Genomic DNA, 27,500 nt, shown 5'->3' on the forward strand with positions numbered 1-27,500 from the left:
GAGGTCAAAGGGGAAGAAAGCTCCACATCTGGCATAGACTCCCCCTTACGGGGGAGGAGGAGGAAGAGCAGGAGGAGGAAGAGCAGGAGGAATTCAAATGGGAACAACACCACGTCACCTCAATCCAGAAGACCAAGCCTGTATCCCAAGTGGAACACTGTTCCCTACACTAGTGCACTACATTTCACCAGGCCCCATAGGATAGGATACCGTTTAGGACAGATCCAAAGACTACTTTGTGTTACCCAAAACTCCTATTTCCAGGCCTGCCTTATCCTCTGTCAGAGACAGTCATCCTGGATGATCCGTGAAGAAAAGCGCCATGACTTCAGTAATTGGACGTCTTGTACGGTCTTTAGTCCTGGACAGTTTAGCAGAGGTATGGGCCTATTGGATCTAGAGAGCTGGTGGTGGAATGCATGTTCATTGCTAGCTGGAGACTACGTAAGTCCATGTCTTGAGAAATACCCTCTGTGCTAAACAAAACCATGAGTATTATACGAGGAAACAATGCTTTCTCCCCCCGTTGTTCCTGCTTTTCTCTCTACTATTTTAATAAGCTTGCTGTGGTCTGATACTAGTACTTGTAAAACAATAAAAACATTTAAAAGACACTTTGTGTGTAATAATTCACAGTTTAGGCAACGCATAATCACGGTAATGCATGTATGAAAGGCATTTAAAGGAAAGGATAATGTGGACAGTTTCCATAAGAGTCACAGTTTCTCTATAACTGCTTGTTAGGGATACTCAGAAACATGATGTGCTCTTTATAAACATGCCTGTTAGATACAGGTTTCAGGAGTCCTGGTCTAAAAATAGTGCACTATATATAGGGAATAGGGCTCTGGTCTAAAAGTAGTGCACTATATAGAGAATAGGGTTCCATAGGGCTCTGGTCTAAAAGTAGTGCACTATATAGGGAATAGGGTTCCATAGGGCTCTGGTCTAAAAGTAGTGCACTATATAGGGAATAGGGTTCCATAGGGCTCTGGTCTAAAAGTAGTGCACTATATAGGGAATAGGGTTCCATAGGGCTCTGGTCTAAAAGTAGTGCACTATATAGGGAATAGGGTTCCATAGGGCTCTGGTCTAAAAGTAGTGCACTATATAGGGAATAGGGTTCCATAGGGCTCTGGTCTAAAAGTAGTGCACTATATAGGGAATAGGGTTCCATAGGGCTCTGGTCTAAAAGTAGTGCACTATATAGGGAATAGGGTTCCATAGGGCTCTGGTCTAAAAGTAGTGCACTATATAGGGAATAGGGTTCCATAGGGCTCTGGTCTAAAAGTAGTGCACTATATAGGGAATAGGGTTCCATAGGGCTCTGGTCTAAAAGTAGTGCACTATATAGGGAATAGGGTTCCATAGGGCTCTGGTCTAAAAGTAGTGCACTATATAGGGAATAGGGTGCCATAGGGCTCTGGTCTAAAAGTAGTGCACTATATAGGGAATAGGGTTCCATAGGGCTCTGGTCTAAAAGTAGTGCACTATATAGGGAATAGGGTTCCATAGGGCTCTGGTCTAAAAGTAGTGCACTATATAGAGAATAGGGTTCCATAGGGTTCTGGTCTAAAAGTAGTGCACTATATAGGGAATAGGGTTCCATAGGGCTCTGGTCTAAAAGTAGTGCACTATATAGGGAATAGGGTTCCATAGGGCTCTGGTCTAAAAGTAGTGCACTATATAGGGAATAGGGTTCCATAGGGCTCTGGTCTAAAAGTAGTGCACTATATAGGGAATAGGGTTCCATAGGGCTCTGGTCTAAAAGTAGTGCACTATATAGGGAATAGGGTTCCATAGGGCTCTGGTCTAAAAGTAGTGCACTATATAGAGAATAGGGTTCCATAGGGCTCTGGTCTAAAAGTAGTGCACTATATAGGGAATAGGGTTCCATAGGGCTCTGGTCTAAAAGTAGTGCACTATATAGGGAATAGGGTTCCATAGGGCTCTGGTCTAAAAGTAGTGCACTATATAGAGAATAGGGTTCCATAGGGTTCTGGTCTAAAAAGTAGTGCACTATATAGAGAATAGGGTTGCATAGGGCTCTGGTCTAAAAGTAGTGCACTATATAGGGAATAGGGTTCCATAGGGCTCTGGTCTAAAAGTAGTGCACTATATAGGGAATAGGGTTCCATAGGGCTCTGGTCTAAAAGTAGTGCACTATATAGAGAATAGGGTTCCATAGGGCTCTGGTCTAAAAGTAGTGCACTATATAGAGAATAGGGTTCCATAGGGCTCTGGTCTAAAAGTAGTGCACTATATAGGGAATAGGGTTCCATAGGGCTCTGGTCTAAAAGTAGTGCACTATATAGAGAATAGGGTTCCATAGGGCTCTGGTCTAAAAGTAGTGCACTATACGAGGAATAGGGTTCCATAGGGCTCTGGTCTAAAAAGTAGTGCACTATATAGGGAAAAGGGTTCTATAGGGCTCTGGTCTAAAGGAGTGCACTATATAGAGAATAGGGTTCCATAGGGCTCTGGTCTAAAAGTAGTGCACTATATAGAGAATAGGGTTCCATAGGGCTCTGGTCTAAAAGTAGTGCACTATATAGGGAATAGGGTTCCATAGGGCTCTGGTCTAAAAGTAGTGCACTATATAGAGAATAGGGTTCCATAGGGCTCTGGTCTAAAAGTAGTGCACTATATAGGGAATAGGGTTCCATAGGGCTCTGGTCTAAAAGTAGTGCACTATATAGGGAATAGGGTTCCATAGGGCTCTGGTCTAAAAGTAGTGCACTATATAGGGAATAGGGTTCCATAGGGCTCTGGTCTAAAAGTAGTGCACTATACGAGGAATAGGGTTCCATAGGGCTCTGGTCTAAAGTAGTGCACTATATAGGGAATAGGGCTCTGGTCTAAAGTAGTGCACTATATAGGGAATAGGGCTCTGGTCTAAAGTAGTGCACTACATAGGGAATAGGGCTCTGGTCTAAAGTAGTGCACTATATAGGGAATAGGGAGCCATTTGTTACGTACTCACAGGATGACTGGCAGGCCGCATTAATCAAAGACAGTTGAGGACATAGTGTTTGACATGGGCCACAAAAGGTATGATAAATTAGGTGGATCACATGATGCAGTGATATGCGATCCTTCAGGACATGCAGGAGTAAGAAACAAGTGTTGAGGCAAAGACTGTGTTCCAAATGCACCCCCCCCCCCCCATTCCCTATGGGGCCTTTGGTCAACAGTAGTGCACTATATAGGGAATAGGATGCAACTTGGGATGCACTTTTGCTCTGTGTGCTCTGCGTGCTGCATACCACAGTCAGTTAGGCCGGTATTTTGCTCCAGGACATTGATTAGCACACAGCATTAACATCAGAGGCTACTGCCAAACGATCACGCTACGTAGGAAAAACACAGTCTGACAGGGAGAGGGGAGAAGAGGAGAAGAGAATAGGGGAGAGGAGAGGAGAGGAGAAGAATAGAGAGGAGAGGAGAATAGAGGAGAATAGAGGAGAGGAGAGGAGAGGAGAGGAGAGGAGAGGAGAGGAGAGGAGAGGAGAGGAGAGGAGAGGAGAGGGATAAGCAGCTGGCAGAAAGGGCCTGTTGCTGCTGGTGAATAATGTACTTGACTCCTCAGGAATCAAATCAAATCCAAATCAAATCCACTTGTATTGGTCACATACACATGGTTAGCAGATGTTAATGCGAGTGTAGTGAAATGCTTGTGCTTCTAGTTCCGACAGTGCAGTAATATCTAACAAGTAATCTAACAATTCCCCAACAACTACCTAATACACACAAATCTAAAGGGATGGAATGAGAATATGTACATATAAATATATGGATGAGCGATGACCGAGCGGCATCGGCAAGATGCAGTAGATGGTATAAAATACAATATATACATATGAGATGAGTAACGTAAGATATGTACACATCATTAAAGTGACTAGTTATCCCATTTATTAAAGTGGCCAATGATTTCAAGTCTGTATGTAGACAGCAGCCTCCCTGTGTTTAGTGACAACACAGCTCTTAGCTCCCTCTGTAGATGTCATCAATATAACATCACATGGCATAGTAATTATCTGGTGGGGATTTATATAGCTCTTAGCCCCCTCTGTAGATGTCTCCTGGACAACATTTGTTTGTTTTACTTCTAAATTACTTTAACTTTATTTTAATTTTATTAACACTTTGTTCTAGCTAGCTATTTGTGTCAGTTGCTATCAAGTAAACACAATGATATAGTATTGCATTATTATAGTACTACTATTATAATATTGTATTATACCTGTGTGTATTATATATTTGGCTCCTGAGTGGCGCAGCAGTCTAAGGCACTGCATCTCAGTGCTTGAGGCGTCACTACAGACCCTGGTTTGAATCTAGGCTGTATCAAAAACGGCCGTGATTGGGAGTCCCGTAGGGCGGAGCACAATTGGCCCAGCGTCTTCCAGATTTGGCTGGGATTGGTCGCCATTGTAAATAAGAATTTGTTCTTTAACTGACTTGCCTAGTTAAATGAAGGTACAATTCAGTTATTTTATATTTATCAATGATTTAGTTTAACAGTCTGATGGCCTTGAGATAGAAGCTGTTTTTCAGTCTCTCGGTCCCAGCTTTGACGCACCTGCACTGACCTCACCTTCTGGATGATAGCGGGGTGAACAGGCAGTGGCTCGGGTAGTTGTTGTATTTGATCTTTATGGCCTTCCTGTGACATCGGGTGCTGTAGGTGTCTTGGATGGCAGGTAGTTTCCCCCCGGTGATGCGTTGTGCAGAGCGCACCACCCTCTGGAGAGCCCTGCGGCTGTGGGTTGTGCAGTTGCCGTACCAGGCAGTGATACAGCCCGACAGGATGCTCTCAATTGCTCATCTGTAACATTTTGTGACGGTTTTAGGTGACAAGCCACATTTCTTCAGCCTCCTGAGGTTGAAGAGGTGCTGTTACGTCTTCTTCACCACACTGTCTGTGTGGGTGGACCAATTCAGTTTGTCCGTGATGTGTACGCCGAGGAACATAAAACTTACTACCCTCTCCACTACTGTCCCGTCGATGTGGATAGGGGGGTGCTCCCTCTGCTGTTTCCTGAAGTCCACGATAATCTCCTTTGTTTTCTTCATGTTGAGTGAGAGGTTGTTTTCCTGACACCACACTCTGAGTGCCCTCACCTGCACCCTGTAGGCTGTCTCGTCGTTGTTGGTAATCAAGCCTACTACTGTTGTGTCGTCTGTAAACTTGATGATTGAGTTGAAGGTGCATGGCCACGTAGTCATAGGTGAACAGGGAGTACAGGAGGGGGCTAAGCATGCACCCTTGTGGGGCCCCAGTGTTGACGATCAGCAAAGTGGAGATGTTGTATCCTACGTTCACCACCTGGGGGCGGCCCGTCAGGAAGTCCAGGATCCAATTGCACAGGGCGGGGTTGAGACCCAGGGCCTCGAGCTTAATGTTGAGCTTGGAGGGTACTATGGTGTTGAATGCTGAGCTATTGTCAATAAACAGCATTTTTACATACAGTAGGTGTTCCTCTTGTCCAGATGGGTTAGGGCAGCGTGTGATGGTGATTACATCATCTGTGGACCTATTGGGGCGGTAAGCAAATTGAAGTGGGTCTAAGAGGGGAGTAGGGTGGACAAGTAGGGTGGAGGTGATATGATCCTTACCTAGACTCTCAAAGCACTTCATCATGACAGAAGTGAGTGCTACGGGGCGAGACTCATTTAGTTCAGTTACCTTTGTCTTCTTGGGGACAGGTGGCCATCTTGAAGCAATGGTGGCCATCTTGAAGCATGTGGGGACAGCAGACTGGGATAAGGAGAGATTGAATATGTCCGGTAACATTCCAGCCAGCAGGTCTGCGCAAGCTCTGAGGACGCGGCTGGGGATGCCGTCTGGGACGGCAGCCTTACGAGGGTCAACACGTTTAAATGTCTTAATCACGCCGGCCACGGAGAAGGAGCCCACAGTCCTTGGGAGCGTTGGTGGCACTGTGTTATCCACAAAGCGGGAGAAGAAGGTGTTTAGTTTGTCCGGAAGCAAGACGTCGGTGTCCGTGACGTGGCTGGTTTTCCCTTTATAGTCCGTGATTGTCTGTAGAACCTGCCACATACGTCTCGTGTCTGAGCTGTTGAATTGCGACTCCACTTTGTCTCTGTACTGACGTTTCGCTTGTTTGTTTGCCTTGCGGAGCGATTAACTACACTGTTTGTATTCGGCCATATACCCAGTAACCTTTCCATGGTTAAATGTGGTGGTTCACGCATTAAGTTTTGCGCGAATGCTGCCATCTATCCACGGTTTCTGGTCAGGATAGGTTTTAATAGTCGCAGTAGGTACATCATCTCCTATACACTCCCTTATAAACTCACTCACTGAATCAGCGTATATGTCAATATTATTCCCAGAGGCTACCTGGAACGTGTCCCAGCCCGTGTATTCAAAAGCGTGGATTACGATTGGTCAGATCAGCGTTGAATAGCACGGGTACATCCTGTTTGAGTTTCTGCCAAGAGGAAGAGAAGAACAAAATGGAGTCGTGGTCCGAAAAAAAGGAGGGGAGGGCCTTGTAAGCGTCACGGAAGTTAGAGTAGCAGTGATCCAGTGTTTTTCCAGCGTGACTACAGTCAATGTGCTGATAGAACATTTTTGTATTATTAAATTAAATTCTCAAATTTGATTTGTTAAAATCCAACAATAAAAACTAAACAAACAAAAAAGGAGCATCATGATGTTTCCCGTTTGCATAACGTCCAGTGAAGTTCCTTGAAGGCCATAACGTCCAGTGAAATTCCTTGAAGGCCATAACGTCCAGTGAAGTTCCTTGAAGGCCATAACGTCCAGTGAAGTTCCTTGAAGGCCATAACGTCCAGTGAAGTTCCTTGAAGGCCATAACGTCCAGTGAAGTTCCTTGAAGGCCATAACGTCCAGTGAAATTCCTTGAAGGCCATAACGTCCAGTGAAGTTCCTTGAAGGCCATAACGTCCAGTGAAGTTCCTTGAAGGCCATAACGTCCAGTGAAGTTCCTTGAAGGCCATAACGTCCAGTGAAGTTCCTTGAAGGCCATAACGTCCAGTGAAATTCCTTGAAGGCCATAACGTCCAGTGAAGTTCCTTGAAGGCCATAACGTCCAGTGAAGTTCCTTGAAGGCCATAACGTCCAGTGAAGTTCCTTGAAGGCCATAACGTCCAGTGAAATTCCTTGAAGGCCATAACGTCCAGTGAAGTTCCTTGAAGGCCATAACGTCCAGTGAAGTTCCTTGAAGGCCATAACGTCCAGTGAAGTTCCTTGAAGGCCATAACATCCAGTGAAGTTCCTTGAAGGCCATAACGTCCAGTGAAGTTCCTTGAAGGCCATAACGTCCAGTGAAGTTCCTTGAAGGCCATAACGTCCAGTGAAGTTCCTTGAAGGCCATAACGTCCAGTGAAGTTCCTTGAAGGCCATAACGTCCAGTGAAGTTCCTTGAAGGCCATAACGTCCAGTGAAGTTCCTTGAAGGCCATAACGTCCAGTGAAGTTCCTTGAAGGCCATAACGTCCAGTGAAGTTCCTTGAAGGCCATAACGTCCAGTGAAGTTCCTTGAAGGCCATAACGTCCAGTGAAGTTCCTTGAAGGCCATAACGTCCAGTGAAGTTCCTTGAAGGCCATAACGTCCAGTGAAGTTCCTTGAAGGCCATAACGTCCAGTGAAGTTCCTCGTGGTATGACCTTTATGACCTTTGTCAAACGTTTTCATTTTGCATGACTGCAGTGAATTGCAGGGTGAGGCCCGTCTGTCTGTGTCTCTCCATCATTACTTTTCAATGGCCATTCAATTCTCTCTCTCTCTCTCTCTCTCTCTCAATTCAATTCAAGGGCTTTATTGGCATGAGTAACATGTGTTAACATTGCCAAAGCAAGTGAGGTAGACAACATACAAAGTGAATATATAAAGTGAAAAACAACAAAAATTAACAGTAAACATTACACATACAGAGGTTTCAAAACAGTAAAGACATTACAAATGTCATATTATATATATATATACAGTGTTTTAACAATGTACAAATGGTTAAAGGACACAAGATAAAATAAATACGCATAAATATGGGTTGTATTTACAATGGTGTGTGTTCTTCAATGGTTGCCCTTTCCTCGTGGCAACAGGTCTCTCTCTCTCTCTCTCTCTCTCTCTCTCTCTCTCTCTAAATTAAGGGCTTTATTGGCATGGGAAACATTTGAAAATATTGCCAAAGCAAGTAAACTAGATAATAAACAAAATTGAAATAAACAACAACAATGAACAGTAAACAAAAGTTCAAAAAAAGAATAAAGACATATTTATCATATAAATAAACATAAATATGGGTTGTATTTAAAATGGTGTTTGTTCTTCACTGGTTGCCCTTTTCTCGTGGCAACAGGTCACAAATCTTGCTGCTGTGATGTCACCTTGTGGTATTTCACCCAGTAGATATGGGAGTTTATCAAAATCGTGTTTGTTTTCATATTCTTTGTGGATCTGTGTAATCCGAGGGAAATATGTGTCTCCAATATGGTCATACATTGGGCAGGAGGTTAGGAAGTACAGCTCAGTTTCTCAGTTTCCACCTCATTTTGTGGGCAGTGAGCACATAGCCTGTCTTCTTGAGAGCCAGGTCTGCTTACGGCGGCCTTTCTCAATAGCAAGGCTATGCTCACTGAGTCTGTACATAGTCAAAGCTTTCCTTAATTTTGAGTCAGTCACAGAGGTCAGGTTTTCTGCCACTGTGTACTCTCTGTTTAGGGCCAAATAGCATTCTAGTTTGTTCTGTTTTTTTGTTAATTCTTTCCAATGTGTCAAGTAATTATCTTTTTGTTTTCTCATGATTTGGTTGGGTCTAATTGTGTTGCTGTCCTGGGGCTCTGTAGGGCCTGTTTGTGTATGTGAACAGAGCCCCAGGATCAGCTTTCTTAGGGGACTCTTCTCCAGGTTCATCTCTCTGTAGGTGATGGCTTTGTTATGGAAGGTTTGGGAATCGCTTCCTTTTAGGTGGTTGTAGAATTTAACGGCTCTTTTCTGGATTTTGATAATTAGTGGGTATTGGCCTAATGTAACGGTCGTCGTATGAAGGAGAAGAGGAGGACCAATGCGCAGTGCGGTAAGTGTCCATATTTAATAGAACGAACTGAACACGACAAAATACAAAAATAACACAGTGAAATAACAAACCGAAACACACACAGAAAATAATTGCCCACGAAACACAATAGAAAACCGGCTACCTAAATATGGTTATAAAATCAAGGGACAACGATTGACTGCTGCCTCTGATTGAGAACCATACCAGGCCTAACACAGAAATAGCAAATCATGGAAAAACTAACATAGATAACCCACCCAACTCACACCCTGACCACACTAAAACTAACATAGACAACCCACCCAACTCACACAATGACCATACTAAAACTAACATAGATAACCCACCCAACTCACACAATGACCATACTAAAACTAACATAGATAACCCACCCAACTCACACCCTGACCACACTAAAACTAACATAGACAACCCACCCAACTCACACAATGACCATACTAAAACTAACATAGACAACCCACCCAACTCACACAATGACCATACTAAAACTAACATAGATAACCCACCCAACTCACACCCTGACCATACTAAAACAAAGACATAACAAAAGAACTAAGGTCAGAACGTCACACCTAATTCTGTTCTGGGTCTAATTGTGTTGCTGTCCTTGTAAACAGAGCCCCAGGGCCAGCTTGCATAGGAGACTCTTCTACAGGTTCATCTCTTTGTAGGCGATGGCTTTGTGATGAAGGTTTGGGAATCGTTTCCTGGATTTTGATCATTAGCGGCTATCGGCCTAATTCTGCTCTACGTGCATTATTTGGTGTTTTATGTTGTACACTGGGGATATTTTTGCAGAATTCTGCATGCAGAGTCTCAATTTGGTATTTGTCCCATTTTGTGAATTCTTGGCTGGTGAGCAGACCCCAGACCTCACAACCATAAAGGGCAATGGGTTCTATAACTGATTCAAGTATTTTTGGCCAGATCCTAATTGGTATGTCAAATTTTATGTTCCTTTTGATGGCATAAAAGGCCCTTCTTGCCTTGTATCTCAGCTCGTTCCCAGCTTAGTGGAAGTTACCTGTGGCGCTGATGTTTAGGCCAAGGTAGGCATAGTTTGTGTGCTCTAACGGTGTCTAGATGGAATTTGTATTTGCGGTCCTGGCGACTGGACCTTTTTTTTTTGGAACACAATAATTAACTCTCTCTGTCTCAGTCTCTCTGGCTTTTCACACCTTCCAAATATCTCCCAAATAAATAAATAACTATTCTATTTGTCAGCCAAACTAATTAAATTGTATTTCTCAAATACGTTCCAGCAGTGTTCATCAGAGTAGAGCAGCAGAAAGAGAGTAGTGTTACCACAAACGACCGCTTTGTACCACGCTGAAAAATCGGCTTTTTCTTCCAGGGACTCCAGGGACCTTCTAATTTCCCCCCAAAACAGCAGCACCTAGGTGGGGTGGGGGTGGGGACGCTGGCCCCAGTCGGAGCGCACAGGGGGTCTAACTCTGACTGGACAGACCACAAGGAAAGCCTTCATGGATCTTTACTCTTACAGCACGCTGACACACACACACACACACACACACACACACACACACAGAAAATACACAATGACTCTGTTGATTCGTAAACACAGTATTTTCCACGTTTCAAATAAGGATGGAAAATATTTAAAACACAGATTTGCAGAAGTTATCACAGGTGCAGAAAAATGCTTGTGTTTCTAGCTCCAACAGTGCAGTAGTATCTAACTAAATGCTTGTGTATCTAGCTCCAACAGTGCAGTAATATCTAACTAAATGCTTGTGTTCCTAGCTCCAACAGTGCAGTAATATCTAACTAAATGCTTGTGTTCCTAGCTCCAACAGTGCAGTAGTATCTAACTAAATGCTTGTGTTTCTAGCTCCAACAGTGCAGTAATATCTAACTAAATGCTTGTGTTTCTAGCTCCAACAGTACAGTAATATCTAACTAAATGCTTGTGTTCCTAGCTCCAACAGTGCAGTAGTATCTAACTAAATGCTTGTGTTTCTAACTCCAACAGTGCAGTAATATCTAACTAAATGCTTGTGTTCCTAGCTCCAACAGTGCAGTAGTATCTAACTAAATGCTTGTGTTTCTAGCTCCAACAGTGCAGTAATATCTAACTAAATGCTTGTGTTTCTAGCTCCAACAGTGCAGTAATATCTAACTAAATGCTTGTGTTCCTAGCTCCAACAGTGCAGTAGTATCTAACTAAATACTTGTGTTCCTAGCTCCAACAGGGCAGTAGTATCTAACTAAATGCTTGTGTATCTAGCTCCAACAGGGCAGTAGTATCTAACTAAATGCTTGTGTATCTAGCTCCAACAGTGCAGTAGTATCTAACTAAATACTTGTGTTTCTAGCTCCAACAGGGCAGTAGTATCTAACTAAATGCTTGTGTATCTAGCTCCAACAGGGCAGTAGTATCTAACTAAATGCTTGTGTTTCTAGCTCCAACAGTGCAGTAATATCTAACTAAATGCTTGTGTATCTAGCTCCAACAGTGCAGTAGTATCTAACTAAATGCTTGTGTTCCTAGCTCCAACAGTGCAGTAATATCTAACTAAATACTTGTGTTTCTAGCTCCAACAGGGCAGTAGTATCTAACTAAATGCTTGTGTATCTAGCTCCAACAGTGCAGTAATATCTAACTAAATGCTTGTGTATCTAGCTCCAACAGGGCAGTAGTATCTAACTAAATGCTTGTGTATCTAGCTCCAACAGTGCAGTAATATCTAACTAAATGCTTGTGTTCCTAGCTCCAACAGTGCAGTAATATCTAGATAAATGCTTGTGTTTCTAGCTCCAACAGTGCAGTAATATCTAACTAAATGCTTGTGTTTCTAGCTCCAACAGGGCAGTAGTATCTAACTAAATGCTTGTGTTTCTAGCTCGAACAGGGCAGTATCTAACTAAATGCTTGTGTTTCTAGCTCGAACAGGGCAGTAGTATCTAACTAAATGCTTGTGTTTCTAGCTCCAACAGTGCAGTAATATCTAACTAAATGCTTGTGTTCCTAGCTCCAACAGTGCAGTAATATCTAACTAAATGCTTGTGTTTCTAGCTCCAACAGGGCAGTAGTATCTAACTAAATGCTTGTGTTTCTTGCTCCAACAGTGCAGTAGTATCTAACTAAATGCTTGTGTTTCTAGCTCCAACAGTGCAGTAATATCTAACTAAATGCTTGTGTTCCTAGCTCCAACAGTGCAGTAATATCTAACTAAATGCTTGTGTTCCTAGCTCCAACAGTGCAGTAATATCTAACTAAATGCTTGTGTTCCTAGCTCCAACAGTGCAGTAATATCTAACTAAATGCTTGTGTTCCTAGCTCCAACAGTGCAGTAATATCTAACTAAATGCTTGTGTTCCCAGCTCCAACAGTGCAGTAGTATCTAACTAAATGCTTGTGTTTCTAGCTCCAACAGGGCAGTAGTATCTAACTAAATGCTTGTGTTTCTAGCTCCAACAGTGCAGTAATATCTAACTAAATGCTTGTGTTCCTAGCTCCAACAGTGCAGTAGTATCTAACTAAATGCTTGTGTTTCTAGCTCCAACAGTGCAGTAATATCTAACTAAATGCTTGTGTTCCTAGCTCCAACAGTGCAGTAATATCTAACTAAATGCTTGTGTTTCTAGCTCCAACAGTGCAGTAGTATCTAACTAAATGCTTGTGTTCCTAGCTCCAACAGTGCAGTAGTATCTAACTAAATGCTTGTGTTCCTAGCTCCAACAGTGCAGTAGTATCTAACTAAATGCTTGTGTTTCTAGCTCCAACAGTGCAGTAATATCTAACTAAATGCTTGTGTTCCTAGCTCCAACAGTGCAGTAGTATCTAACTAAATGCTTGTGTTTCTAGCTCCAACAGTGCAGTAGTATCTAACTAAATGCTTGTGTTTCTAGCTCCAACAGTGCAGTAGTATCTAACTAAATGCTTGTGTTTCTAGCTCCAACAGTGCAGTACTATCTAACTAAATGCTTGTGTTTCTAGCTCCAACAGTGCAGTAGTATCTAACTAAATGCTTGTGTTTCTAGCTCCAACAGTGCAGTAATATCTAACTAAATGCTTGTGTTTCTAGCTCCAACAGTGCAGTAGTATCTAACTAAATGCTTGTGTTTCTAGCTCCAACAGTGCAGTAATATCTAACTAAATGCTTGTGTTCCTAGCTCCAACAGTGCAGTAGTATCTAACTAAATGCTTGTGTTTCTAGCTCCAACAGTGCAGTAGTATCTAACTAAATGCTTGTGTTCCTAGCTCCAACAGTGCAGTAGTATTTAACTAAATGCTTGTGTTTCTAGCTCCAACAGTGCAGTAGTATCTAACTAAATGCTTGTGTTTCTAGCTCCAACAGTGCAGTAGTATCTAACTAAATGCTTGTGTTCCTAGCTCCAACAGTGCAGTAGTATCTAACTAAATGCTTGTGTTTCTAGCTCCAACAGTGCAGTAGTATCTAACTAAATGCTTGTGTTTCTAGCTCCAACAGTGCAGTAGTATCTAACTAAATGCTTGTGTTCCTAGCTCCAACAGTGCAGTAGTATCTAACTAAATGCTTGTGTTCCTAGCTCCAACAGTGCAGTAATATCTAACTAAATGCTTGTGTTTCTAGCTCCAACAGTACAGTAGTATCTAACTAAATGCTTGTGTTCCTAGCTCCAACAGTGCGGTAATATCTAACTAAATGCTTGTGTTTCTAGCTCCAACAGGGCAGTAGTATCTAACTAAATGCTTGTGTTCCCAGCTCCAACAGTGCAGTAATATCTAACTAAATGCTTGTGTTTCTAGCTCCAACAGTACAGTAGTATCTAACTAAATGCTTGTGTTCCCAGCTCCAACAGTGCAGTAATATCTAACTAAATGCTTGTGTTTCTAGCTCCAACAGTGCAGTAATATCTAACTAAATGCTTGTGTTCCTAGCTCCAACAGTGCAGTAATATCTAACTAAATGCTTGTGTTTCTAGCTCCAACAGTACAGTAGTATCTAACTAAATGCTTGTGTTTCTAGCTCCAACAGTGCAGTAATATCTAACTAAATGCTTGTGTTCCTAGCTCCAACAGGGCAGTAGTATCTAACTAAATGCTTGTGTTTCTAGCTCCAACAGTGCAGTAATATCTAACTAAATGCTTGTGTTTCTAGCTCCAACAGTGCAGTAGTATCTAACTAAATGCTTGTGTTTCTAGCTCCAACAGTGCAGTAGTATCTAACTAAATGCTTGTGTTTCTAGCTCCAACAGTGCAGTAGTATCTAACTAAATGCTTGTGTTCCTAGCTCCAACAGTGCAGTAGTATCTAACTAAATGCTTGTGTTTCTAGCTCCAACAGGGCAGTAATATCTAACTAAATGCTTGTGTTTCTAGCTCCAACAGTGCAGTAGTATCTAACTAAATGCTTGTGTTCCTAGCTCCAACAGGGCAGTAGTATCTAACTAAATGCTTGTGTTTCTAGCTCCAACAGTGCAGTAATATCTAACTAAATGCTTGTGTTCCTAGCTCCAACAGGGCAGTAGTATCTAACTAAATGCTTGTGTTTCTAGCTCCAACAGTGCAGTAATATCTAACTAAATGCTTGTGTTTCTAGCTCCAACAGTGCAGTAGTATCTAACTAAATGCTTGTGTTTCTAGCTCCAACAGTGCAGTAGTATCTAACTAAATGCTTGTGTTTCTAGCTCCAACAGTGCAGTAGTATCTAACTAAATGCTTGTGTTCCTAGCTCCAACAGTGCAGTAGTATCTAACTAAATGCTTGTGTTTCTAGCTCCAACAGGGCAGTAATATCTAACTAAATGCTTGTGTTTCTAGCTCCAACAGTGCAGTAGTATCTAACTAAATGCTTGTGTTCCCAGCTCCAACAGTGCAGTAATATCTAACTAAATGCTTGTGTTTCTAGCTCCAACAGTGCAGTAGTATCTAACTAAATGCTTGTGTTTCTAGCTCCAACAGTGCAGTAATATCTAACTAAATGCTTGTGTTCCTAGCTCCAACAGTGCAGTAGTATCTAACTAAATGCTTGTGTTCCCAGCTCCAACAGTGCAGTAATATCTAACTAAATGCTTGTGTTCCTAGCTCCAACAGGGCAGTAGTATCTAACTAAATGCTTGTGTTTCTAGCTCCAACAGTGCAGTAGTATCTAACTAAATGCTTGTGTTCCCAGCTCCAACAGTGCAGTAATATCTAGCTAAATGCTTGTGTTGAAAGCTCCAACAGGGCAGTAGTATCTAACTAAATGCTTGTGTTTCTAGCTCCAACAGTGCGGTAATATCAAACTAAATGCTTGTGTTTCTAGCTCCAACAGTGCAGTAATATCTAACTAAATACTTGTGTTTCTAGCTCCAACAGTGCAGTAATATCTAACTAAATGCTTGTGTTTCTAGCTCCAACAGGGCAGTAGTATCTAACTAAATGCTTGTGTTTCTAGCTCCAACAGTGCAGTAGTATCTAACTAAATGCTTGTGTTTCTAGCTCCAACAGTGCAGTAGTATCTAACTAAATGCTTGTGTTTCTAGCTCCAACAGTGCAGTACTATCTAACTAAATGCTTGTGTTTCTAGCTCCAACAGTGCAGTAATATCTAACTAAATGCTTGTGTTTCTAGCTCCAACAGTGCAGTAATATCTAACTAAATGCTTGTGTTCCTAGCTCCAACAGTGCAGTAGTATCTAACTAAATGCTTGTGTTTCTAGCTCCAACAGGGCAGTAGTATCTAACTAAATGCTTGTGTTCCTAGCTCCAACAGTGCAGTAGTATCTAACTAAATGCTTGTGTTTCTAGCTCCAACAGGGCAGTAGTATCTAACTAAATGCTTGTGTTTCTAGCTCCAACAGGGCAGTAGTATCTAACTAAATGCTTGTGTTTCTAGCTCCAACAGTGCAGTAATATCTAACTAAATGCTTGTGTTCCTAGCTCCAACAGTGCAGTAGTATCTAACTAAATGCTTGTGTTTCTAGCTCCAACAGGGCAGTAGTATCTAACTAAATGCTTGTGTTTCTAGCTCCAACAGAGCAGTAGTATCTAACTAAATGCTTGTGTTTCTAGCTCCAACAGTGCAGTAATATCTAACTAAATGCTTGTGTTCCTAGCTCCAACAGAGCAGTAGTATCTAACTAAATGCTTGTGTTTCTAGCTCCAACAGGGCAGTAGTATCTAACTAAATGCTTGTGTTTCTAGCTCCAACAGGGCAGTAGTATCTAACTAAATGCTTGTGTTTCTAGCTCCAACAGTGCAGTAATATCTAACTAAATGCTTGTGTTCCTAGCTCCAACAGGGCAGTAGTATCTAACTAAATGCTTGTGTTTCTAGCTCCAACAGTGCAGTAGTATCTAACTAAATGCTTGTGTTTCTAGCTCCAACAGTGCAGTAATATCTAACTAAATGCTTGTGTTTCTAGCTTCAACAGTGCAGTAATATCTAACTAAATGCTTGTGTTTCTAGCTCCAACAGTGCAGTAATATCTAACTAAATGCTTGTGTTTCTAGCTTCAACAGTGCAGTAATATCTAACTAAATGCTTGTGTTTCTAGCTCCAACAGTGCAGTAGTATCTAACTAAATGCTTGTGTTCCTAGCTCCAACAGTGCAGTAATATCTAACTAAATGCTTGTGTTCCTAGCTCCAACAGTGCAGTAGTATCTAACTAAATGCTTGTGTTTCTAGCTCCAACAGTGCAGTAGTATCTAACTAAATGCTTGTGTTCCTAGCTCCAACAGAGCAGTAGTATCTAACTAAATGCTTGTGTTCCTAGCTCCAACAGAGCAGTAGTATCTAACTAAATGCTTGTGTTCCTAGCTCCAACAGAGCAGTAGTATCTAACTAAATGCTTGTGTTTCTAGCTCCAACAGTGCAGTAATATCTAACTAAATGCTTGTGTTCCTAGCTCCAACAGAGCAGTAGTATCTAACTAAATGCTTGTGTTTCTAGCTCCAACAGTGCAGTAATATCTAACTAAATGCTTGTGTTTCTAGCTCCAACAGTGCAGTAATATCTAACTAAATGCTTGTGTTCCTAGCTCCAACAGTGCAGTAGTATCTAACTAAATGCTTGTGTTTCTAGCTCCAACAGTGCAGTAGTATCTAACTAAATGCTTGTGTTCCTAGCTCCAACAGAGCAGTAGTATCTAACTAAATGCTTGTGTTCCTAGCTCCAACAGAGCAGTAGTATCTAACTAAATGCTTGTGTTCCTAGCTCCAACAGAGCAGTAGTATCTAACTAAATGCTTGTGTTTCTAGCTCCAACAGTGCAGTAATATCTAACTAAATGCTTGTGTTCCTAGCTCCAACAGAGCAGTAGTATCTAACTAAATGCTTGTGTTTCTAGCTCCAACAGTGCAGTAATATCTAACTAAATGCTTGTGTTTCTAGCTCCAACAGTGCAGTAATATCTAACTAAATGCTTGTGTTTCTAGCTCCAACAGTGCAGTAATATCTAACTAAATGCTTGTGTTTCTAGCTCTAACAGTGCAGTAGTATCTAACTAAATGCTTGTGTTTCTAGCTCCAACAGTGCAGTAGTATCTAACTAAATGCTTGTGTTTCTAGCTCCAACAGTGCAGTAATATCTAACTAAATGCTTGTGTTTCTAGCTCCAACAGTGCAGTAATATCTAACTAAATGCTTGTGTTTCTAGCTCTAACAGTGCAGTAGTATCTAACTAAATGCTTGTGTTTCTAGCTCCAACAGTGCAGTAATATCTAACTAAATGCTTGTGTTTCTAGCTCCAACAGTGCAGTACTATCTAACTAAATGCTTGTGTTTCTAGCTCCAACAGTGCAGTAAAAATGACAGTGAATATGATATATATATATTGATTGGATTGGTTGCCATGGCGCCCTTATGAGACATTGAATTGCATATTGAAACTCAAGCCAACTTTACCACGGTTTTTAACCAAGCTTTTCGTTTCGGACGTTTTTTTATCTGCTCTCCCACACATCTGTCTGGTTGAACACCTCCTACCCTACTCAGACTCCCGAAAAAAAGCTTCTCCCAAGCTGGTGTGACACCTTCTCCCGATGCCTGCTGCTACATTGCTGCTTGGATCCCACCCGGCTATCTGCTTACTGTCTGGCCTGTCTCCCCCTGTCTGGTACAGGTACCACCGCCACACTCCCCCATCTCTCCCTGGCCTGTCTCCCCTTGTCTGGTACAGGTACCCCACCACACTCAAATCAAATCAAATCAAATGTATTTATTTTTTTATATAGCCCTTCGTACATCAGCTGATATCTCAAAGTGCTGTACACTCCCCCCTCTCTCCCTGGCCTGTCACCCCCTGTCTGGTACAGGTACCCCGCCACACTCCCCCATCTCTCCCTGGCCTGTCTCCCCCTGTCTGGTACAGGTAGCCCCACCACACTCTCCCCTCTCTCCCTGGCCTGTCTCCTCCTGTCTGGTACAGGTACCTCCACCACACACTCCCCCCTCTCTCCCTGGCCTGTCTCCCCCTGTCTGGTACAGGTACCCCCACCACACTCCCCCCTCTCTCCCTGGCCTGTCACCCCCTGTCTGGTACAGGTACCCCGCCACACTCCCCATCTCTCCCTGGCATGTCTCCCCCTGTCTGGTACAGGTACCACCGCCACACTCCCCCATCTCTCCCTGGCCTGTCTCCCCCTGTCTGGTACAGGTACCACCGCCACACTCTCCCCTCTCTCCCTGGCCTGTCTCCCCCTGTCTGGTACAGGTACCCCACCACACTCCCCCCTCTCTCCCTGGCCTGTCTCCCCCTGTCTGGTACAGGTACCCCCGCCACACTCCCCCCTCTCTGTTCACCGTCTGCCCTAGTCTGTCTCCCCCTGTCTGGTACAGGTACCACCGCCACACTCCCCCATCTCTCCCTGGCCTGTCTCCCCCTGTCTGGTACAGGTACCACCGCCACACTCTCCCCTCTCTCCCTGGCCTGTCTCCCCCTGTCTGGTACAGGTACCCCACCACACTCCCCCCTCTCTCCCTGGCCTGTCTCCCCCTGTCTGGTACAGGTACCCCCGCCACACTCCCCCCTCTCTGTTCACCGTCTGCCCTAGTCTGTCTCCCCCTGTCTGGTACAGGTACCACCGCCACACTCCCCCATCTCTCCCTGGCCTGTCTCCCCCTGTCTGGTAAAGGTACCTCCACCACACTCACCTCTCTCTCCCTGGTCTGTCTCCCCCTGTCTGGTACAGGTACCTCCACCACACTCACCTCATTCTCCCTGGTCTGTCTCCTCCTGTCTGGTACAGGTACCCCCACCACACTCCCCCCTCTCTCCCTGGCCTGTCTCCCCCTGTCTGGTACAGGTACCTCCACCACACACTTCGCCCTCTCTCCCTGGCCTGTCTCCCCTGTCTGGTACAGGTACCTCCACCACACACTTCGCCCTCTCTCCCTGGTCTGTCTCCTCCTGTCTGGTACAGGTACCCCCACCACACTCCCCCCTCTCTCCCTGGCCTGTCTCCTCCTGTCTGGTACAGGTACCTCCACCACACACTTCGCCCTCTCTCCCTGGCCTGTCTCCCCCTGTCTGGTACAGGTACCTCCACCACACTCCCCCCTCTCTCCCTGGCCTGTCTCCCCCTGTCTGGTACAGGTACCTCCACCACACTCACCTCTCTCTCCCTGGTCTGTCTCCCCCTGTCTGGTACAGGTACCTCCACCACACACTTCGCCCTCTCTCCCTGGTCTGTCTCCCCCTGTCTGGTACAGGTACCTCCACCACACACTTCGCCCTCTCTCCCTGGCCTGTCTCTCCCTGTCTGGTACAGGTACCTCCACCACACACTTCGCCCTCTCTCCCTGGCCTGTCTCCCCCTGTCTGGTACAGGTACCCCCACCACACTCCCCCCTCTCTCCCTGGCCTGTCTCCCCCTGTCTGGTACAGGTACCTCCACCACACACTTCGCCCTCTCTCCCTGGCCTGTCTCCCCCTGTCTGGTACAGGAACCTCCACCACACACTTCGCCCTCTCTCCCTGGCCTGTCTCCCCCTGTCTGGTACAGGTACCCCCACCACACTCCCCCCTCTCTCCCTGGCCTGTCTCCCCCTGTCTGGTACAGGTACCCCCACCACACTCCCCCCTCTCTCCCTGGCCTGTCTCCCCCTGTCTGGTACAGGTACTCCACCACACTCCCCCCTCTCTCCCTGGTCTGTCTCCCCCTGTCTGGTACAGGTACCTCCACCACACACTCCCCCCTCTCTCCCTGGCCTGTCTCCCCCTGTCTGGTACAGGTACCTCCACCACACTCCCCCCTCTCTCCCTGGTCTGTCTCCCCCTGTCTGGTACAGGTACCTCCACCACACACTCCCCCCTCTCTCCCTGGCCTGTCTCCCCCTGTCTGGTACAGGTACCTCCACCACACTCCCCCCTCTCTCCCTGGCCTGTCTCCTCCTGTCTGGTACAGGTACCTCCACCACACACTCCCCCCTCTCTCCCTGGCCTGTCTCCTCCTGTCTGGTACAGGTACCTCCACCACACACTCCCCCCTCTCTCCCTGGCCTGTCTCCTCCTGTCTGGTACAGGTACCTCCACCACACTCCCCCCTCTCTCCCTGGCCTGTCTCCTCCTGTCTGGTACAGGTACCTCCACCACACACTTCGCCCTCTCTCCCTGGCCTGTCTCCTCCTGTCTGGTACAGGTACCTCCACCACACACTCCCCCCTCTCTCCCTGGCCTGTCTCCCCCTGTCTGGTACAGGTACCTCCACCACACTCCCCCCTCTCTCCCTGGCCTGTCTCCTCCTGTCTGGTACAGGTACCTCCACCACACACTCCCCCCTCTCTCCCTGGCCTGTCTCCCCCTGTCTGGTACAGGTACCTCCACCACACTCCCCCCTCTCTCCCTGGCCTGTCTCCTCCTGTCTGGTACAGGTACCTCCACCACACACTCCCCCCTCTCTCCCTGGCCTGTCTCCCCCTGTCTGGTACAGGTACCTCCACCACACTCCCCCCTCTCTCCCTGGCCTGTCTCCTCCTGTCTGGTACAGGTACCCCCACCACACTCCCCCCTCTCTCCCTGGCCTGTCTCCCCCTGTCTGGTACAGGTACTCCACCACACTCCCCCCTCTCTCCCTGGTCTGTCTCCCCCTGTCTGGTACAGGTACCTCCACCACACACTCCCCCCTCTCTCCCTGGCCTGTCTCCCCCTGTCTGGTACAGGTACCTCCACCACACTCCCCCCTCTCTCCCTGGTCTGTCTCCCCCTGTCTGGTACAGGTACCTCCACCACACACTCCCCCCTCTCTCCCTGGCCTGTCTCCCCCTGTCTGGTACAGGTACCTCCACCACACTCCCCCCTCTCTCCCTGGCCTGTCTCCTCCTGTCTGGTACAGGTACCTCCACCACACACTCCCCCCTCTCTCCCTGGCCTGTCTCCTCCTGTCTGGTACAGGTACCTCCACCACACACTCCCCCCTCTCTCCCTGGCCTGTCTCCTCCTGTCTGGTACAGGTACCTCCACCACACTCCCCCCTCTCTCCCTGGCCTGTCTCCTCCTGTCTGGTACAGGTACCTCCACCACACACTTCGCCCTCTCTCCCTGGCCTGTCTCCTCCTGTCTGGTACAGGTACCTCCACCACACACTCCCCCCTCTCTCCCTGGCCTGTCTCCCCCTGTCTGGTACAGGTACCTCCACCACACTCCCCCCTCTCTCCCTGGCCTGTCTCCTCCTGTCTGGTACAGGTACCTCCACCACACACTCCCCCCTCTCTCCCTGGCCTGTCTCCCCCTGTCTGGTACAGGTACCTCCACCACACTCCCCCCTCTCTCCCTGGCCTGTCTCCTCCTGTCTGGTACAGGTACCTCCACCACACACTCCCCCCTCTCTCCCTGGCCTGTCTCCCCCTGTCTGGTACAGGTACCTCCACCACACTCCCCCCTCTCTCCCTGGCCTGTCTCCTCCTGTCTGGTACAGGTACCTCCACCACACACTCCCCCCTCTCTCCCTGGCCTGTCTCCTCCTGTCTGGTACAGGTACCTCCACCACACACTCCCCCCTCTCTCCCTGGCCTGTCTCCCCCTGTCTGGTACAGGTACCTCCACCACACACTCCCCCATCTCTCCCTGGCCTGTCTCCCCCTGTCTGGTACAGGTACCTCCACCACACACTTCGCCCTCTCTCCCTGGTCTGTCTCCTCCTGTCTGGTACAGGTACCTCCACCACACTCCCCCCTCTCTCCCTGGCCTGTCTCCCCCTGTCTGGTACAGGTACCTCCACCACACACTTCGCCCTCTCTCCCTGGTCTGTCTCCTCCTGTCTGGTACAGGTACCTCCACCACACACTTCGCCCTCTCTCCCTGGTCTGTCTCCCCCTGTCTGGTACAGGTACCCCCACCACACTCCCCCCTCTCTCCCTGGCCTGTCTCCCCCTGTCTGGTACAGGTACCTCCACCACACACTCCCCCCTCTCTCCCTGGCCTGTCTCCCCCTGTCTGGTACAGGTACCTCCACCACACACTCCCCCCTCTCTCCCTGGCCTGTCTCCCCCTGTCTGGTACAGGTACCTCCACCACACTCCCCCCTCTCTCCCTGGTCTGTCTCCCCCTGTCTGGTACAGGTACCCCCACCACACTCCCCCCTCTCTCCCTGGCCTGTCTCCTCCTGTCTGGTACAGGTACCTCCACCACACTCCCCCCTCTCTCCCTGGCCTGTCTCCTCCTGTCTGGTACAGGTACCTCCACCACACACTCCCCCCTCTCTCCCTGGTCTGTCTCCCCCTGTCTGGTACAGGTACCTCCACCACACACTCCCCCCTCTCTCCCTGGTCTGTCTCCCCCTGTCTGGTACAGGTACCCCCACCACACTCCCCCCTCTCTCCCTGGCCTGTCTCCCCCTGTCTGGTACAGGTACCTCCACCACACACTTCGCCCTCTCTCCCTGGTCTGTCTCCTCCTGTCTGGTACAGGTACCTCCACCACACACTTCGCCCTCTCTCCCTGGTCTGTCTCCCCCTGTCTGGTACAGGTACCCCCACCACACTCCCCCCTCTCTCCCTGGCCTGTCTCCCCCTGTCTGGTACAGGTACCTCCACCACACACTCCCCCCTCTCTCCCTGGCCTGTCTCCCCCTGTCTGGTACAGGTACCTCCACCACACACTCCCCCCTCTCTCCCTGGCCTGTCTCCCCCTGTCTGGTACAGGTACCTCCACCACACTCCCCCCTCTCTCCCTGGTCTGTCTCCCCCTGTCTGGTACAGGTACCCCCACCACACTCCCCCCTCTCTCCCTGGCCTGTCTCCTCCTGTCTGGTACAGGTACCTCCACCACACTCCCCCCTCTCTCCCTGGTCTGTCTCCCCCTGTCTGGTACAGGTACCCCCACCACACTCCCCCCTCTCTCCCTGGCCTGTCTCCCCCTGTCTGGTACAGGTACCCCCGCCACACTCACCCCTCTCTCCCTGGTCTGTCTCCTCCTGTCTGGTACAGGTACCCCCACCACACTCACCCCTCTCTCCCTGGCCTGTCTCCCCCTGTCTGGTACAGGTACCCCCACCACACTCCCCCCTCTCTCCCTGGCCTGTCTCCCCCTGTCTGGTACAGGTACCCCCACCACACTCCCCCCTCTCTCCCTGGTCTGTCTCCTCCTGTCTGGTACAGGTACCTCCACCACACACTCCCCCCTCTCTCCCAAGATTTCGCTCATCTCCACCACACACGCACATACTCACACAGCGCGGACTCTGATCTGAATTTTAGGTCGGCTAATTAACTTGTAAAGCTTATTATGTGCGCTTACTCAAAAACGCTTTCATTGTATTTCTTCTTGTGCTTTATGCTATTTGCCTCTGGCTCATCTACTGTTGCCCCAAATTCTGATTTGAGCTCAGATTTCTGCTTGTTAACTTGTTGAATCTGGCACTATTTTCATATTTGGAAAAATAACGTTCCCAAAGTAAACGGGATATTTTGTCAGGACAAGATGCTAGAATATGTATATAATTGACAGCTTAGGATAGAAAACACTCTACAGTTTCCAAAACTGTAAAAAATATTGTCTGTGAGTATAACAGAACTGATATTGCAGGCGAAAGCCTGAGAAAAGGATCCAATCAGGAAGGGACTCTTATTTAGAAAGCTCTGCGTTCCTATTGAGCAGTGAATGAGATATCAACCGAATTCCTTTTTCTATGGCTTCCCTAATGTGTCTAGTGTGACAATACATAGTTTCAGGCTTTTATTTCGAAAAAATGAGCCTGAACGTCAACATTGCGTCAGTGGTCAGCTGAAGTCTCTCAGAGTGTTTGGTGCGTAAAGGACAAATGCGGCCATTGTTTCTCTCTTTCCTACTAAGAAGCCACCAGTCCCGGTTGATATATTATCGAATTATTCTTACTATTATCGATTTATGTCCGTTGCGTTATGCTAATTAGTGTCAGTTGATGACAACGCTCCCGGATCCGGGATGGGTAGTTACAAGAGTTAACACTGATTTCTAATCTTGTAAAAGCCTGGGGTTTCTGCTTGTTAACACTGATTTCTGCTCTCATCCATTCATATGCAGATGATACAGTCTTATACTCAGCTGGCCCCTCCCCGGATTTTGTGTTAAACGCTCTACAACAAAGCTTTCTTAGTGTTCAACAAGCTTTCTCTGCCCTAAACCTTGTTCTGAACACCTCCAAAACAAAGGTCATGTGGTTTGGTAAGAAGAATGACCCTCTCCCCACAGGTGTGATTACTACTTCTGAGGGTTTAGAGCTTAAAGTTGACACCTTGGGAGTATGGCTAGACGGTACACTGTCCTTCTCCAAGCACATATCCAAGTTGCAGGCTAAGGTTAAATCTACACTTGGTTTCCTCTATCGTAATCGCTCCTCTTTCACCCCAGCTGGCAAACTAACCCTGATTCAGATGACCATGCTAGATTAGGGAGACGTAATTTATAGATCGGCAGGTAAGGGTGCTCTCAAGCGGCTAGATGTTCTTTACCATTCGGCCGCCAATGCTCCTTATAGGAAACATCACTGCACTCTATACTCCTCTGTAAACTCTGAGAGCCAGTTTCATCATAACGCTTGATGGTTTTTGCACTTGAAGAAACATTCAATTTTCCGTGTTATATTGACTTTCACGTCTTAAAGTGATGATGATGATGGACATTTCTCTTTGCTTTTTCTTGTCATAATTTGGACTTCGTCTTTTTTTTGTACATCACCCCTACCTTGTCACAACACAACTGATGGGCTGAAGCGCATTAAGAAGGAAAGAAATTCCACTAATTAACTTTTAGCAAGGCACACCTGTTAATTGAAATGCATTCCAGGAGACTACCTCGTGAAGCTGGTTGAGAGAATTGCCAAGAGTGTGGAAAGCTGTCATCAAGGCAAAAGGTGGCTACTTTGAAGAATCTCAAATATAAAATACATTATCATTTGATAAAAAACTTTTTGGGTTACTACATGATCCCATATGTGTTATTTCAAAGTTCTGATGTCTTCACTATTATTCTACAATGTAGAAAATAGTTTTAAAAAAAATAAGAAAAACCCTTGAATGAAAAAGTGTGTCCCAAATTAATTAATTTATTGGCCTATTTATTGCCTTACTTCATTTGCACACACTGTATACAGATGTTTCTATTGTGTTATTGACCGTACGTTTGTTTATGTGTAACTCTGTGTTGTTGTTTTTGTCGCACTGCTTTGCCTTATCTTGGCCAGGTCGCAGTTGTAAATGAGAACTTATTCTCAACTGGCCTACCTGGTTAAATAAAGGTGAAATAAAGGTGAAATAAAACACAGAGAAACAGCCCTTCCCTGAAAACAGTAGAGTAGTTAGTAATCGTGAATGGGATGCCATGCAGTCCTCACTAGTGCACTGAAGTTATTCAGGCCTGGCGCTCCACCGAAACCGCAACAAGTATGGTCGGTATGTATTTGAGGTGAGCTCATAGATATAAAAGGACAGAGAAAGACTGTGATTCTAGTTCTAGACAGACAGATGATGTGGGGAGATCAACACACTCCTAAATAACACATGGAATAATGTCCGTTGTTCACCATCTTATTTCCACTATTGTGTAGTTCAGACAGAATCATCATTAGTCCTATTTGAAAATGTCTGCACCAGAAGTGTCTGGAGCAGAACTGACTGGAGCAGAACTGACTGGAGCAGAACTCACTGGAGCAGAACTCACTGGAGCAGAACTCACTGGAGCAGAACTGACTAGAGCAGAACTGTCTGGAGCAGAACTGTCTGGAGCAGAACTGTCTGGATCAGAACTGACTAGAGCAGAACTGACTGGAGCAGAACTGACTAGAGCAGAACTGACTGGATCAGAACTGACTAGAGCAGAACTGACTGGAGCAGAACTGACTAGAGCAGAACTGACTGGATCAGAACTGACTAGAGCAGAACTGACTGGATCAGAACTGACTAGAGCAGAACTGACTGGAGCAGAACTGACTAGAGCAGAACTGACTGGATCAGAACTGACTAGAGCAGAACTGACTGGAGCAGAACTGACTAGAGCAGAACTGACTGGATCAGAACTGACTGGATCAGAACTGACTGGAGCAGAACTCACTGGAGCAGAACTGACTGGAGAAGAACTCACTGGAGCAGAACTGACTGGACCAGAACTTGTAGCCTACCCTGTTTGTGAGCGCGATCTGTTCAGTGATGATGCTCTGGTTCCTACCCTGTCTGTGAGCTGGGTCTGTTTTTCCAGTAGCTGGTCCCGGTCCATCCTGGTCTGAGAGAGCTGCTCCTTCAGTACGCTGTTCTCTTCCTGAAGACTGATGTCATCATCTGAGGGTAAAGAGCATACAGGTATAAACATTAAGAACACCTTCCTGATATTGAGTTGCATTCAATCAGGGTGTGGACTCTATAAAGTGTCGAAAGCTTTCCACAGGGATGCTGGCTCATGTTGACTCCAATGCTTCACATAGTTGTGTCAAAATGGCAGAATGTCCTTTGGGTGTTGGACCATTCTTGATACGCAAGGGAAACTGTTGAGTGTGAAAAACCCAGCAGCGTTGCAGTTCTTGAACCACAAACCGGTGCCCCTGTCACCTACTACCATACCCCGTTCAAAGGCACGTAAATCTTTTGTCTTGCCCATTCACTCTCTGAATGGAACACAGACACAATCCATGTCTCAATTGTCTCAAAGCTTAAAAATGAGTATTTAACCGGTCTCCTCCCCTTCATCTACACTGACTGAAGTGGATTTAACAGGTGACATCAATGAGGGATCATAGCTTTCACCTGAATTCACCTGAATTCACCTGGCCAGTGTATGTCAATAGAGGTAGATATCAGCATGTTGATGATAGAGGTAGATATCAGTATGTTGATGATAGAGGTAGATATCAGTATGTTGATGATAGAGGTAGATATCAGTATGTTGATGATAGATGTAGATATCAGTATGTTGATGAAAGAGGTAGATATCAGTATGTTGATGATAGAGGTAGATATCAGTATGTTGATGATAGAGGTAGATATCAGTAGGTTGATGATAGAGGTAGATATCAGTATGTTGATGATAGAGGTA

At 46.1% G+C, this 27,500-nt stretch overlaps 1 protein-coding gene across 2 annotated transcripts in view; it reads right to left on the reverse strand.

Moving 5' to 3' along the window:
- The window catches only part of crocc2 (ciliary rootlet coiled-coil, rootletin family member 2), a 243,961-nt gene that overhangs the window by 213,985 nt on the left and 2,476 nt on the right, over nt 1-27,500 (reverse strand). For both annotated transcript variants that reach the window (XM_036983122.1, XM_036983156.1), the window contains exon 3: nt 26,640-26,749. In XM_036983122.1, coding sequence (XP_036839017.1) covers nt 26,640-26,749 — 110 coding nt within the window. The remainder of the gene's footprint in view (nt 1-26,639; nt 26,750-27,500) is intronic.

This window comes from Oncorhynchus mykiss, chromosome 1, assembly GCF_013265735.2.
Source record: "Oncorhynchus mykiss isolate Arlee chromosome 1, USDA_OmykA_1.1, whole genome shotgun sequence".
Taxonomy (NCBI): Eukaryota; Metazoa; Chordata; class Actinopteri; order Salmoniformes; family Salmonidae; genus Oncorhynchus; species Oncorhynchus mykiss.